This window comes from Anopheles stephensi, chromosome 3 (genome assembly GCF_013141755.1).
Source record: "Anopheles stephensi strain Indian chromosome 3, UCI_ANSTEP_V1.0, whole genome shotgun sequence".
NCBI lineage: Eukaryota > Metazoa > Arthropoda > Insecta > Diptera > Culicidae > Anopheles > Anopheles stephensi.
In genome coordinates this window covers 30,690,321-30,705,274 of record NC_050203.1, presented here as the reverse complement: position 1 = coordinate 30,705,274, position 14,954 = coordinate 30,690,321, and the positions used below count along the sequence as shown (strand labels likewise).

Here is a 14,954-nt window from a genome sequence, read left to right as displayed (position 1 = left end):
GAACCCGAAAAAAAAAACATTTGAAGTAATCTTGCGTTCATGCTCAGGCGGTTGTGGATAGGCGGCGATTGAGCGGTACAGCCACCTGATGTTACATGTGCGAACAGTTCTACCGTGGTGTTTAGACCCACGTCAACGATGGCGATGGAAGGAACCGGTTTCGGAAGACCATCCACTCACGCTCGACATTGCTGGTCCATTGGCGCGACTTGTACTTTGCTACATCGGTGCTGATGATCGGTGTGAGGAGCGTTTGGGCCGGCTACCATTTCTATTTTTGCTCTTGCTGCTGTTGTTGAGGGAGAACACTCTTCCAGCACCGGGCGAACCTGCTTGTAGTAGCACGTTCTCATCCTTGTCGATTGTTGTGCTGCACTACCATTTTGTTTCAAGCAACCGGACCTGCCCATTCTGATGCGAACCGGATCGTATAGGTTCTGTCGTGACAAATGGGCATCCGGTTCGGTACTGGACAGTAAGTTCTGAAAAGGAGGTTACAGAGGAAAATTATTTCTTAGATATCTGTATGTGACAATTCTTCTTGGTCTAGATTGATGTTATGTCATCTGTGACATGAATCTTCCAAAGCTATATTATCTGTTATGTGTATGAGAGCTAGGGCTCAGGTGAGGACATCAACTATTATAATTATACGCTAATCACTATTCGAAAGCTATCTTCTTGTTATGTGTATGAGTTCAATTTCTATATAACGTTGTGTTAAGTACAGCTCTTTGAATACTGTACTAGAATAAATGATTAAATAGTTCTAACTGTCAAGCTATGAATACTCCATAGTTCAAGATAGTCAGAATCCGAGAAGTCCAAGATCTCCCGAGGTTTTAGTGTCAACAAAGAGTTGTGCTTGGAAAGCCAGAATTTGATGAGAGAGATAAGATTATTCAGAAAATCTATAAATTATTTCTTTAAGTGAAATCTCACACGTCGTCTAAATAGAGATGCTTATATTTCATCACATGCCAACAGAAATGTCAAAAACTAATAGCAGATGTGTGAATATGCTACTAAGTACAAAGACAAGTTAGATGTGTTGATAAAAAGTAAACTTTACTGTACTAAAACACATCAGCAGTACTGTTGTATGATAGAGGCAGGTGACTGTCGAATGAGAAAACGAATGGAACAAAATAAAACACACAAAAAACAGAACAACAACACGTTGTCACCAGCAGCAGCGGCAGCACCAGCGATCCGTGTGGGTTGGCTTAGTTCTCACGGTGTACGGACTGCGGGGTGCACAAAGTGCAGTTGTTGCATTGTCTTGTACCACTTATTCGGTACGACTGTGGCAGAGCGCGGCTCCACTGGAAGGAAGGGCTACCAGTGTAAAGGCTATCGAGAATGTATATGCATCCCTTGCCCGGGAGAGACGGTCAAGCGTACAACAATTGACTGTACAACTCCATTCGCGAGCGTTGGAGAGTACAAAATGGAAGAAAAAAGCGTAACCACGTCCTCCGTCCTTCCTAGGCGAGTATCGGGCCTGTGATACGGTTCACATGATAAACTATGGTACTGTGACCACTGACGTCAAGGTCGTTTGCGAAATGAACTTGTAGCGTCTGTGTCCAGTCGGAGCTGTCGTTGCTTGTCTTTGCTCCCCATTCCCCAGGAAGTTGCGTGAATGTGCCTGATGTCGAATTGGAGAGGACGTATCGTAAACTTGTGCCTGAAAAACAATACACGTTGATGTGTGAAATAAAACTTGTATATGGGGGAATGGCTTTCTTTCATGACACGTGAGGAAGAAATTTGGGTCCCATAAAAATTGGATTCGATGTGTCCGAAATTGTAAAGTGAGTTGAGACAACTTTATAACACCGGGACAATAGAAACTTTAAAGTTGTGTGCTATGATGCAAGAGCTCCGAGCCTGCCATATGAATTTGAAGTTATGGATTTAAACTTTGGAAACAGATATTGGCTGGACAAAGCAACAGCTTAGGATGTTGAGGATAATCCAATCTCCAAGATCCAATCGAGTCCATCAAATGCCAAGTATATTAATATAAAACCCAAGACGCTGTCTTGTCTAGACATTTCGCGTCCAAAGGTGGTAATGTTCTCTATAAGCTCAAATATTTCATAGCAGTAAACGCTATAAAGATTCAATTGATTTCAAGATCACACCATGGATACATCCAATAAGTTGGAGACATATTGTCTCTTATCTAGAAAATTCTCATCTATAGGAGGCAACAGCCGTCACTGCCACTGACAGTATGCATCGGCCATGCTGACGATTGCTGGTTTCACCTGAAAACTGCATACGCTCGTCATCGAAACTCGAGAGGGCGTGTGAGGGCGGCAATTGCAATCGTATCGTAACAACGAACGTTCGTAATAAGCGCATAACACACAAACGTACGTACGCACACACGTACTTTTAAGCTCTCCAAGCTGCCAACAACAATTACAAGTGGTTGTTTCCGGTTTTGCTAAACAGAACTACGTGTGGTAGTTTGGCTAGAGTTGTGGTGCGTTTTTTCTCTCTCACTATAGCCAAGGCCCATTCCTGTTCGCCTAAATTTGTACTTCGGTGTGTGTGTACTTGCCGCTAGTTATGCGTATTGGTGGTGCTAATACACTACGCACGCCACACGGAAAACCTCCAACAAGCGGTTGAAACCGTTCTGTAGCTTCAAAAGGAAAAGCCTCTGATAATAGAAGGGGATTTCCAAAGATCGGCAAGAAAGAACGATAGAAACGGTTTTATGATGTCGGCTGTATGGTGTGTGAATGGATCGGTTAGATTTTCCCATCCGGCAGCGTTCGGTTTTTGGATTCTCTTTTTTTTTTGTTTCTAAACTCTTTTCCGCGTTTCGCTTTTCCGCAGCTAAACGAACCGCTTGTTTTCGATAAGCTGTGGTGTGGAGTTCTAATTGCTCGGTTCGTTGATCGCTCGCTCCGTTGATGAGGGGTTTTAATGAATCGATCGATAATCAACCGATTTTTGAAGTAGTTTATTGTTGATTCCTTCATCGATTAGTATCGTTCTGGATATTTCTTTAACACGCAGCTGATTTTTCCTCCTTCTTTTTTTGTGTTTTCCAGGGAGACTGGTGGTTAGCGCGAAGTAAAAAGACACGACAGGAAGGCTACATTCCGTCAAACTACGTTGCCAAATTGAAATCAATCGAAGCGGAACCGTAAGTATTATTGAATTTGTTGTTATTTTTTTCATATTGTATTTGGAAATTTTATTTCAAAACATTTTATTATATTTATTGCTGGAGCCACCATATTTTCAATTTTGATGTTAAAAGGCAACTGACCCAACCAAAACTTAGACATCTTGAAAGGTTTTGTTTTAAATAGTGTCATCACTCTAAATTAATGAGCTCTATTTAGCTCCTCATTAGTGTCCTTTTGGAAAATGATGACTTAAGTCTAAATCCCACTCACCGCTGGCCAGTTGCGACATGCTCGCTTTTTTCTCTTTAATTTTCTCGCACACGTGTGGCCATGTGCTATCCAAACTGATTCGAACCAAACAAAAAAGCCCCGTTTCGTAGCGAAAATTTATTCATTTATCAATCACGGTCTGATAATTTTCCTTATTTCAAACCTTTTATGGTCGTGGATCGTCTTGCAATCCTCTTAACGGTGAGCGCTATAATGCTATAATCGGTGAATGGGTTATCTTACGGTTCGGGTATAAATCATTACCTTTTCTATTTTCGCCGCCGTTTTCTTGGGCTTGATACGGTTTAACATACAAAAAAAATATGGAAAAACGGTTTTTACTCCTAGCATGAAATCGTTTAGTTTAAATACAAATTTGCTTACGCTAAATGTATGCCTTTTTACCGCATTATGCATCACTTTCTCACACGCGGGCGGTATGAAAATCCGTGGAAAGTGCATTCCAGTTCGCCGCTGGAATGTTGGCGTCTATTGAAATGATCTTCGCTCTCAACGAGATCGGCATCGAGTATCTGTAAATCGAAAAAAACAAATACAAACATTCCTACCTCCATATGGGTGGGCAAATACCGAAAAGCGGCAACAGCATGTGCAACGACCCGGCGTTTGAAGATGATGAAAAACCCGCGCACACGTACAATCGTTTCGGCGCATCTCGCGGGAGGTAATCGGGGCAAAGTAGAGCAAACTACGGTGAAGGCAATAAGCAAAAAAAAAAAACATACTGCCTAGTCTTAATGAAAAGCAACAGCCGCATACTTAACATCTCCGTGTGTGTGTGTGTTATGGCTGGTTTCGCCAATTTGTCTGTTGAACCGAACGAAATAATAAGATGCAACCCAGAGTCAACGCAACACTATCGCCGCATCATCTCACGCGTTTGTACGTTTGTTCGTTCGTCTGCCTCCACCGTTTGGGCGCCCGTTTTTGTCCGAAGAAGCAAAATTCCAAACAAAAACATAAAAATGTGCGCTCCCCTTTTGTCGGCTACTTGTACAGTGACATGAGAAAGGGAAGGTTTGTAGTTTGGAAGTGGGCGTGGATTCAGGGGTATTGAGTGTGCAAGTAAGTTTGCTTTTTTACTCTCTCTAAGAATTTGAGACTTTATTTTTTTTTAACTAATGTATAATTTTGATTCAGCTCATTGTGCATTAGATGCATCAATGTTATCCATCTCTTTGGTAATTTGTGGATTCTGCACCAATGAAAATAATCTCATCTTTTAAGCTCATGCACGACTATAGTAACTGCATGGAAGCGCTATTCCGTTAAGATCGAAACGAGAGGTCGTCAGATCGTGCCAAGTCTAGACTTTAATGTGTGCGAATTAGAAATTTTCATTTCTTTTTCCGCCCAAAAAGTTTTTGTCTGGAGATGGAACATGTGGAAGAACTTTACTGACTCGTGTCTTATGTTACTTGTGTCGTCGTTCTTTTTGGTTCGATTCAGGTTTGAATTGCCACAGGGCCCTTCAAAGGTATAAAAGGGTTTGACCGCAGGGCCAATCACCTGGACTCAAGTTTCCAAAGTACTACAGAAAACTTAAGCCTTATTTCGACGGTTCTTAATCGTGACCGATATCGAGGATAGTTATAGCATCTGACGATATAGGTTTTCACTTATGGTTTGACTACTCGGAAGATGTTGGTAGTATATGAGAACCTTCGCCGTCCACAATATGCATTGCATGATTTTCTTCGAGTGCATGTTTTGCTTTGGTGAACTCTTCAGCCATGGTAAAGAAAGCCAATAAAGGCAGGATTAGACCTCGAGAGTAGAGAGTATGTAAAGCCAAAGAATGAGAAGAACATGTTGGTAGAGCTTGTTCAATGGTTTTGGTGTATGGATCCAATAACTTCCCAGCTTGGTCATCCTGTATCGATGTTTGATGTCCCTTTGATTCAACTGTGCCGCGTTCAAGGTTGTAGCATGCACCTTTTGCGTCTAGCATGCTTCCTCATTCCTGCTCTCCTTAATTTCGAAGATAATTCTGACGCCTTATTTCTGGGCTGGAAATTTGCCATAATTTCGCCCGAAATAAAATCCAAGCAGATAAAAAAGGCAATTGCTTTCGACAGGACAATTAACTTGTCTGTCACGTAATCTGTACTCAAACGCTTCAAACTTACTTGCGCACCCAACGGTACCGGAGTCGAGCGCAGTGCCGAAAGGAAGCGTGTCTCTCTACCGTCTCCGGCATCGGAAACAAAAATAAAACACCCAAAATGCCAGCTGTTGCATTCGGGAGGCGTTCGGTGCTTCGTGCGACAAGCATAAACAGTAAGTAGCGGCAACCCATCGTCAGCAGCATAAAGTTAAATATGCAACGAGTGTGTTTTACGGTCGCCATTTTTTTTTTGTTCTGTTGGATGTCTGCAAAAAGTTTCCCGACCAAAAGGAGAAAACCATTGCCACTCAAACCGAATGGCCGAAGGTCCGGAAAATATTCGTGGCATATTTTTCGAATGCTTACTTAGTGTGCTTTTTCTTTGCATAAAATCTGGGTTCGGTGGGGGGTATGGGTCTAACGTGCTCGCTGTGTCGTTTGTTAAGGTATTTGGAAGAAAAAAAGAGTGAGCCATTTTCTTGGAAAATTAAGACCTGTCATGGAGGCAGGGGAATACCCAACCTTATTTACTGGAGACTAGGTATGTGGGTATGGGGCAGAAGAGTTTGCCTAAAGGTCAATGGGGATGGGGGGGGGGGGGGGGGACAAAATTTCCCACGTGACATTGCACGACGGTCCATCGGATGTACCGGACGACAGTGTGTCTGCTGGTGATGAATAATTAAATTTTCAATTATATGCTAAGGTAAACGAAAGTATAAGAAGCACTGATAAGAAGGTTCGTTCGCACGCTGCCTGAATTGCTGATCGTTGTGGGGTTCAGTTTCGGACTCGGCTTGGTGTTTCGTGTACAGCAACTGCTAGCTCCTTTTGCCTGCTCTTTGCTAGATGGAAAACGAACGTTGGGAAATGTGGAAAATGTCCTTCAAATAAAACAATACTAGGGTTGAATCGAGGTGAAACGGGGTCAGAAAATGATTTACATTTATTAACCCAGCATCTTGAATTATTGCCAAAAAATGGCATAAAAGTATAAAAATAAATTAAAACCATAAAACTTTATGTTGGAAATCAACATACAGATTTTTGTATGATTATTCCAGTACACTACCGGTAATGTATTTTCCGGGTGAGAGTGAGAGAGAGGGATAGTAACACAACAAAACGGCATCCTCATCAAGTATGATTGGGATGCAAATTTTCCTGTGATACCCCCCCCCCCCTCCCATCCCCCTCCTCGGGGTTTTCTCGACCATTATCGTCTTTATCATTTTTTAATTGTCTACCTTTATCCGGCCAGCCGACAAAAGAGACCGCGTTTTCGGTTCACTTCTTCTCCCCGTTAAATGAGGCTAACGACCGGTGGAAAAAGTGAAAATTAAAATTTTGAAGCAAAACTTTCCTTACCTCTCTACTACACACACACATACACACATTTCACCAGTTGCTGTATGTGGAGTGAAAATGGAGTAAAGAAAAGCGAGAGCTTATCAACGTCATGCACACCACCACCGGAAAAGCGGCGTACCAGCGACACCAAGTGCATTCATTCAGAGAGTGTAATGGTAAACGGTAGGAGCAGTTAGGAGCTTTGCTATGTCGTCGTATGGTGGCGGTTACACTGAACTGTTGGTTTTGGTGGTTTCGGCGATTGCTTGCGACTGTTGCTGCTGCATGCATTCACTTTTGTTCATGTCCCAAGTCAACTTTTCAATGAGTTCCGTTTTTTTTTGCTTCGTTGCACATACACGACGCTCCGTTTACACTTGATCTACAGGTTCAATTCACTCTCTCTTTGTCGGTTCTTTTAATTTTCCCGTTTTCCGAACTCACGGCATAAGATTGTGTCCATTGCACACGGTGTTCGTTAGCGGTCGAATGGGAAGATTAAGAGAGAACGGCCACGTCTGGCGATTGCTTGTTTTGCATCACTTCATGTACGATGTTTAACCTTGGTCCACCTCATTGGACCTACTATGTGTAGCTTGTTTTTCATGCTGCTGTTACTGCCAGTGGAAATCAGTTTTTCTTTCGCGAGCCGGTGAAAGAGCAAGAGAAATTAGTTCAATGTGTAGCGAAGCTGGTGGGATCGGTCGAATGGGAAGGGCAGTGATGGAACTTGTAATTGATAAATGATGATGATGACCACGGCTGCTGCTGGTTGCTGCTTACAAAGCTGGTCAACAAAAGCCATAAAAAATTCGAGCTCCCCTTTAATCCATACCCTAGAATCGATCGCGCACAGCGAAACGATATCATGGGTGATTGAGCGAAATGAAAAGCGGGAGGAAAAAAACGGCAGTGGAAAACTATTTTTGAAAATTCCTCAATCACGCTTCTCTTCGTTGGGTGTTTTTTTTTTTTTGCTTGTCGGCCTAGGGAGTAATTTCACCCCGAATAGTAAAAAGTTTAGTGCCAGGGGAAAAAAACATTCCTGCCATAAAAAATGCGTATACTGGTTGTTTACGTTCCTGGACGATTGATCCACGGACCATTCTATGTCGAAATAAGACGAATTGTTCCAAGCGGCGTAGAGTATCGTGAGGGATTGAGTTTGATGTTTGGATGATTTTTTTTTTGCCTTTCTTTTTGTTGGTGTTTGAATGAGAAACAGCTCATCTAGCTTCGTTATAGTTGTATTTGGTGCGATTATATAGCCATGCGCTGCCATCAAATGAGAGACATTGCCTCGTGGAAGGTGAAGGTCGAATAATTTGCTCTCGCTTGTATAAAATATACGAACGACTTGTACAGTCGTTATATTTTGTATAAGTCTCTTTTATAAAGGGTGGCCGACGAGATAACGGCGCCGATTTTTACGACAGGAGCGCGGATCAAATCTCATCCGGACCGTCTTCCCGCCCGAAGCACTGAACCGGGACTAAATATCCTTCTGAACATCTCCCTCTCGAAGTCATCTAAGAGGATTTCGTCGGTTTTGAACAGAGTCCATGTATTTGAGGTCTGGGGCTATAATTGTTCTATGCAGTCTCAGCTTCGTCTTCCTACAGCTGTAGAATATCTGGTTATAGCACTCTTGCGCATATCTTAACGTCCTTGTTGTTGGCAGTGATGATTTTTAACTTGTGGTCGGTACGCCATTTGCTCGATCTTTCGGTAAGCTTCCGCTACATAAGAGAGCCTTTGTCTATATTCTATGTTCTATATCTATGTCCATGTCTATCTCATTAGCATGTACCAGGCTTATATCTTCTTATCTACTACATTGATAGGACGAAAGTCCCAAATTATCCTTCTCCGAGTCATAGATGGTCTCTAATCTCAGCGTCACTCAAGCATTACTTCCACTATTTCAAAAAAGGAAACAGATGCTCAGGATACTTTTCTTTCATTAGGCCTTGATGTGATTTTCAACTCTTTACATGTACGCATGATAAATCGTTCCATGAGTAAAGGTTTGCTCTATTGAAGCACGTGCTATAAATTATGCAAACAATCGAGGATGTTGTAGACAGAACGATAACGATTCGACGATGCCTTACCATGGTTTCGTTCCTCGATAACTTCCGCTTCGTATTAACCGCTACTTTACTTCGCTTTAGATACATCATAAACTCCCTCCGCGGTGTGTGCGCGTGTGATTGCATTGCCTGTGTTCATCACCATCTAGTTCACGATGTTGGTCGAACTAATGGGAAATTTAACGTTTCATGAGTCTTTACGAAACCACTTCCTTCCCCGCCACGACGCTGGAGAATGTGTCGTCCACCCGCCAGAAGCTTTTGTATACGGTTGGCATGCTTTTGCTACCGGGTGTGTGCGCGCGCGCTCTAGCCAACGATTGTCGAAATATTTTGCTCGTTTGCTTGATTGCCAAGTTAAAGGCACCGTAGCGTGTACGCCGATTTCGTAGCGCTTGTAAACGTCCGACGCAGCACGTCCTTTGTGCTCATCCAGGCGATTAGAGTGTCGGTCGAGGGTGTGCGTTATTAAATATGTACTGCGGTGAATTCGATTGCGATCCGCTCACTTCCCCGTTGTGAAACGTATTTTATATAATAGTGGTTTTAATTTTGTAGCTTCCTCATTATCAACAGTAACAACAACAAAAAAACCTATGCAGTAAACTTTGACCTACTGAGCACACAACCCCACAGCTCTTAATCTTTTCCGTTTAATCTTGGCCCGTTTCGGTACGGGGTTTGCAGTGTACAACTACAACACTATGAATGGAGTATGCAACGACAAGTGCTTTAGTGTCGTGTAACATGCAATTCTCACTCTCGACACCTCCGTACGGTAAAGTCGGTGTTCGACTATTCATTATCTGAGTGGTTTATAAACTTATGATAAAATGGGGAAGTACGATGCCGGTATAGTCGCAGTAAGGTGTCGAGTGCATGGTCTCATCGCCCGATAAAAATAGAAGCAGGAATCTCTCACGCAGTTTTGTGTGATTTATTAAAAGGTGTTTAAACGTAAGCTGACATATCAATCGTAGAATAGGGGCAAAACTTTGATAACAAAATAAAGTACAGAATAAGTACTTTATAATGAGACTTATTTAAGCCTAAATTTAGATAATTTTGGAAGATAGCTTCATGGAATTTATTTTTCAAATAGAAAAAAAAATCATAGCGACCAGCAGCTTTTTGTTGTTGAATTGGTTGGGAAATAGATTTATCTTAACGATGCATTAATTTCGATACATTTCAAAACTGAATTTCTTTTTAACATAAAGTATGGCGATTTGTCTCATAAAATTATGAATAATGAATTAATTAAATTGACCATTTTTATTCCACTTCAAACGTCAACGGTCAATGTGCTACGAATTTACTCGCCATAACTGTCTCTCCCATACTTGATCGAACTATGCGCCTGAAGGTAGGCAATCCGCTCGATCTGTTCGTTCACAATTCGATCAAACTTGCACACAACATTGCACTTCTCATCGAGCGCGGCCTTCACAGCACAGCCATGTCGACTTGAACCAGAGTAGTGGGAGAAAAAAACCGTGGAATACCTGAATCATCATCGCGATTGTAGTTTCCTTCGATGCGTATGAAAGAATTTTGACATTAACCCGTCCGCGGGAAACCCAAAACAACTTGTCTAACCTATTTGTGCTGTTGGTGTTGCTCCGAATCATTCCGCTGTAGATCATTTCTCAAATTCCTTCGTGCTTGGGCGGTTTATGTTATTTGCAAGATGGATGTTAAAACGAAACAGTAGATATAAAGCACTTACCAACTTACTAGCTTGTATGTGATTCAAACGACCGGTCGGGGTTTTTCTTCGTACATCGTACTCCTTTTGGGTGTATTTCTTACCGTTGGGGTGTGCATCGCAAATGCTACCGGCCACCCGGGAAAGGTTAGCCTCCCATTTTACGACCCTTTTCTCGGTCACGAACAAAAGCCGTTAAGAAAAGGGTGTGCGAGCACAGCCACCGTTTCGTGATCTCACCGGCCCTCGGCTAAGTTCACTGTCAAGGGCAGAATCTTTCTCCGTATGATAATGACCAACCAGCAAACGAACGAATGGTGGAAAGGTTTTGCGGCTGCAGAGCTTGTATTTGGTGGGTCCCCTCTCGGGTTTGCGGTCAACCAGCAAGTGGGGATTGGTTTTTTGGTGCTTGAGGATTACTCGAAGGGGGGCTGATACCTTACACTTTGACAGGCGACAGCGACGTTCGGACAGAAAGCTTTCGGAGCGGTTTGGCTTGGGACGTCTCTTTCGGCCCTGAAGTCGGTCAATTGCTTGGATCAATCAGTATGATTGGACCCCAAGTCAGCTGATGGGTTTGAACGGTGGTGTGGACTGACCCAGGCTTGTTGGTACGGTGGCGTTGTTTTAATGCGTGCCCCGTGGGGTTGCCCGTTGGCCGTTGGGGTTTTCCAGCTTTTAACGAATTTATGTGCGAATCGCACGGAAGACAAAGTTTGTTTTTATCGATCGTGCAGAAGCGTGTGGTGCAGAATGAGTTCTGGAGAAACGTTGCGTTACGAAAATGGGTGACGCATGTCAGTGGAAATACATTTAAAACGAGTATAAATGTTGATCACATCTATCGCGATGGTTCGATTGATTTAAAAAACAATTAATGTGTTGTTGTTCGGCTTACCTTGTCGTTTATCAACACGCTGGTAAAGACCCATTCCGTATGCCAGGCTCGTACCATCAATTCTATGTCCTTCTGCTGATCAAAAACAAATCGTACCACCATCCATTTTTAATTTCTACCACAAATTCTACTTCAAACACACTTTCCGATCGCGCAACACAAAGCACAGGGCGAAATAAAACAATGGTTATCAAGGAACCACGAAACAACCGAGTGTCTAATCCTATTCGGGTGTATTTCTTCCGGCGCACGTAACTGCTTTTGCTCGGAAGGAGTTTTTGGACCAATACACACACACACAGAACATACACCAACAAAGGTCCTGCGTGCCATGCATCGGTATGGTCCGGCTTAACTGCCTGCCGTCTTCAGGGTCAACCGGATGGGAAGGGGTGGATTCGGCTGAACCTGCCGAATTTCGCACCACCCTAAAACTCCGTTACCCATGCGTGATTTGTGACGTTTCAGTGTACACCGGGGTTTACACACTATTCGTATGATCCGCTGTGCGTTCGTTACTGAGCAGCATGAACCTCATGTACCCTGAACCTGATGTTGTAGCGAACCGTTGGAGGTCTGCTCTGCGTTGGAATTCGTTGTGTGTGTGTGGTGTGTTCTTGGGTCGATCAGACTGTGATCAGACTGCTTGCACATCCGATTGGTTTTTTTGATTCCGGTACTGTGGAATATATTCTTGCTCGATTCGCACGTGGAATGTTGGTGGCGGTCACATTTGACCTTCCTTCTAACAAGTGTGTGTATGTGTGTCTGTGCGCGCGCCTTAGCTTCCGAGACATACGTAATGAGACGTGCAACAACGCGAATGTCATGTCGAACGGTCTCGGACACGGCGAGACGCCGAGATCGCTGAGGAACTGTTTTTTTTCCACAAGGCAAACCAATCGTGGTGGCAGAATTCCGTCGGCGATGGAACGTGGTGATCAATAATTGTTATTGCAGTTCAATAGCGTTTGCTGATGAAGACGTGGTGTGTGTCTCTTATTGCCTCAGTTTGCGATCATTCTTATACCCATTTCCGGTCTGGTCGGAGATTTCTTGATTGCAACCGAAAACGGTTCTAGATATCTTGAATAAAACCTATCTCAAGATATATTTCCCCCATTTATCATCTGTTTTGAACTATTTTGGCAACGTTTTGATATTGATTTAAGCTGCAAGAATGTGGAGATAGGATCAAGGGATGAAGAACTCCCCAATCCAGGCCTTGGACCTCACAAACTGTCCACTTTCGTTCTCTTTGTCTGTTCCTCACACACACATACACAACATCCTGAGCGATTTTGCTACGACCATTTTATAGATATACGGCAAATTTAACGGTACTATTGTCGGTCATTTTTTGCTGTTGTTGTGGTTGCAAACACATGGCCGCTGTTATGCTTCGCAGCATCAGATATGATCAAATCGAGTGACGGTGCGATTATCATCGGGCCTGTTGCCGCTGCTGATGGTTGCGACCGTTCTACTTGCTTTCTCATTTTGCACAACATTACGGTCTGCTGAAAGGATCGGGATAGGCGGTTAGGACTAATGGAGTTTTGCACTCTAGCGAAGATTTGCAACGTATCTTGGGTCTGTTGGGATATCGTTGGAGAACCGCACTGGAATATTTCTGACCAGAAAAGATCGTCTTTTTCTAGGGACTTTTGGTCTCAGGGACCTCATTCGCCTACACCTCAAATAAGATAGGCATAACTCTCTTTCAAAATGGTCAGATTTGACAACGCAAGAAGAGAGGTTCATCTCAATATTCTGATGTCCCATTCTTCTTCTTCCGTGGCACTACAACCTCGAGAGGTCTCGGCCTGCCATTTCTGGCTTTCTGTGACTTAATTTTACCCATAGTAAAGTAGTCAGCCCTACGTACGGGGAGGCGGTCTGGATGGAATATTTCCCATTAGAGGTGATAAATATCCTAATGTTGACTGTTTGTCATCACTTTAGTACTAATTAAAGAACCACTATATTATCCGGATCTTCTTCTGTGGAACAACATCCTCGAGAGGTCTTACCCTGCTATTTCTGGCTTCTTTGATTGTCCACTCGGAGGTGGATAGTTGGTCCAACTTAAGGCAAGATGGTTCAGAATGGCATTTGTTACAGATCTCTTCGGTCTTATCACACATCTTCATACACATCTATGGAGACTCGAATTGTACATTAGATTTGAAGGATGTTTGATGTTTGAAGAGGCTTTAAGCATGTCCAACTGAAGTCCTTTTTTAACGATCTGCGATTTCAAAAATTTATTCCAAATAGTATATTACAGGAAGTCGTAAATACAAAATGTTGCTTCCGTAAAACGAGTCCTCTCGCGTTCGCTTCAACCCTGCTTCTTGCAACCCGAAGTGTCAATAGCATTAGAATGCACTTTTCATCAAGTGCATCAATATTATATCGTTTCAATTATCATAATTAAAACTGCTGGCCACCACCGGACTCAGTGACGTTCGGTCGCATCTCAATTAATTCCACTATAATTTGGCCTCGTGTAGGATTGGCGCCGAAACGACCAACACAGCACTTGTGTAAATATTTTTCGCCGGATACGAATATGTATAGACGACTAGGAAACGGGCAGCGAACGTCAGGCGGTCATCATACCTTCGACAATACGGTTGCAGCGTTCCCTACCGCAAATGCAAATGCTGTGCATCCTTCGGTGTTGTTTTTGACATTGAAATTTGTGCAATTGTTGCGTTTCTGATGGGGACAAATATTATTTTATTGCGCCGTCCCTCTCCCATTCCGAACTATGCACACTGGGTGCATAAAACCGCGTCATAAATATTGGCATTAAATGTACAATTACGACCGCCGATGCTGCTGCTGCTGCTGCAGCAGGGTGTATTGTTTTGTGGATTTTGTCTGTATATTGGCCGCCGGCTTGGTACCATGTGACACGGAAGCACATTTATCGTAAGGTTCTACAATTAGTGGAACTTTTTCTTTCCTTTCTATGCAAATGGCGCTTCCCTCCATGTGCTCATTATCCTGATGCGTTTCCGTAATTCAATTGCAAAACAATATTCACCATTTGTTGGGATGGCATTGCGTTGCAGCTTGGGGCGAATGTCTGGAGCCTATGAGCAGCCTGAAAGCTGAACAGAAGAGTTCGAGTCCTCGTCCACAATAAATTACTGAACCTTTGGTGTGCCAGGCTCCGGCCCGGGCAGGTTTGCGACCGATTTATCGTGCCGGGAGATCGATCGGGCTAGTAGATAACAGGGATCAGGTCGACGGACGCCTTCTCCCGTACTGTATTTATTGAGCTCGATTAAATTGCCATATCATCCTTTCCCGACACTGTGGCATGTGTGTTCCGTCTCCC

At 43.2% G+C, this 14,954-nt stretch overlaps 1 protein-coding gene across 7 annotated transcripts in view; it reads left to right on the top strand.

The window, feature by feature from the left end:
- LOC118509480 (tyrosine-protein kinase Src42A) overlaps nucleotides 1-14,954 on the top strand; it is an 86,893-nt gene that overhangs the window by 13,664 nt on the left and 58,275 nt on the right. For all 7 annotated transcript variants that reach the window (XM_036050127.1, XM_036050126.1, XM_036050131.1 and 4 more), the window contains exon 3: nucleotides 3,075-3,169. In XM_036050127.1, coding sequence (XP_035906020.1) covers nucleotides 3,075-3,169 — 95 coding nt within the window. The remainder of the gene's footprint in view (nucleotides 1-3,074; nucleotides 3,170-14,954) is intronic.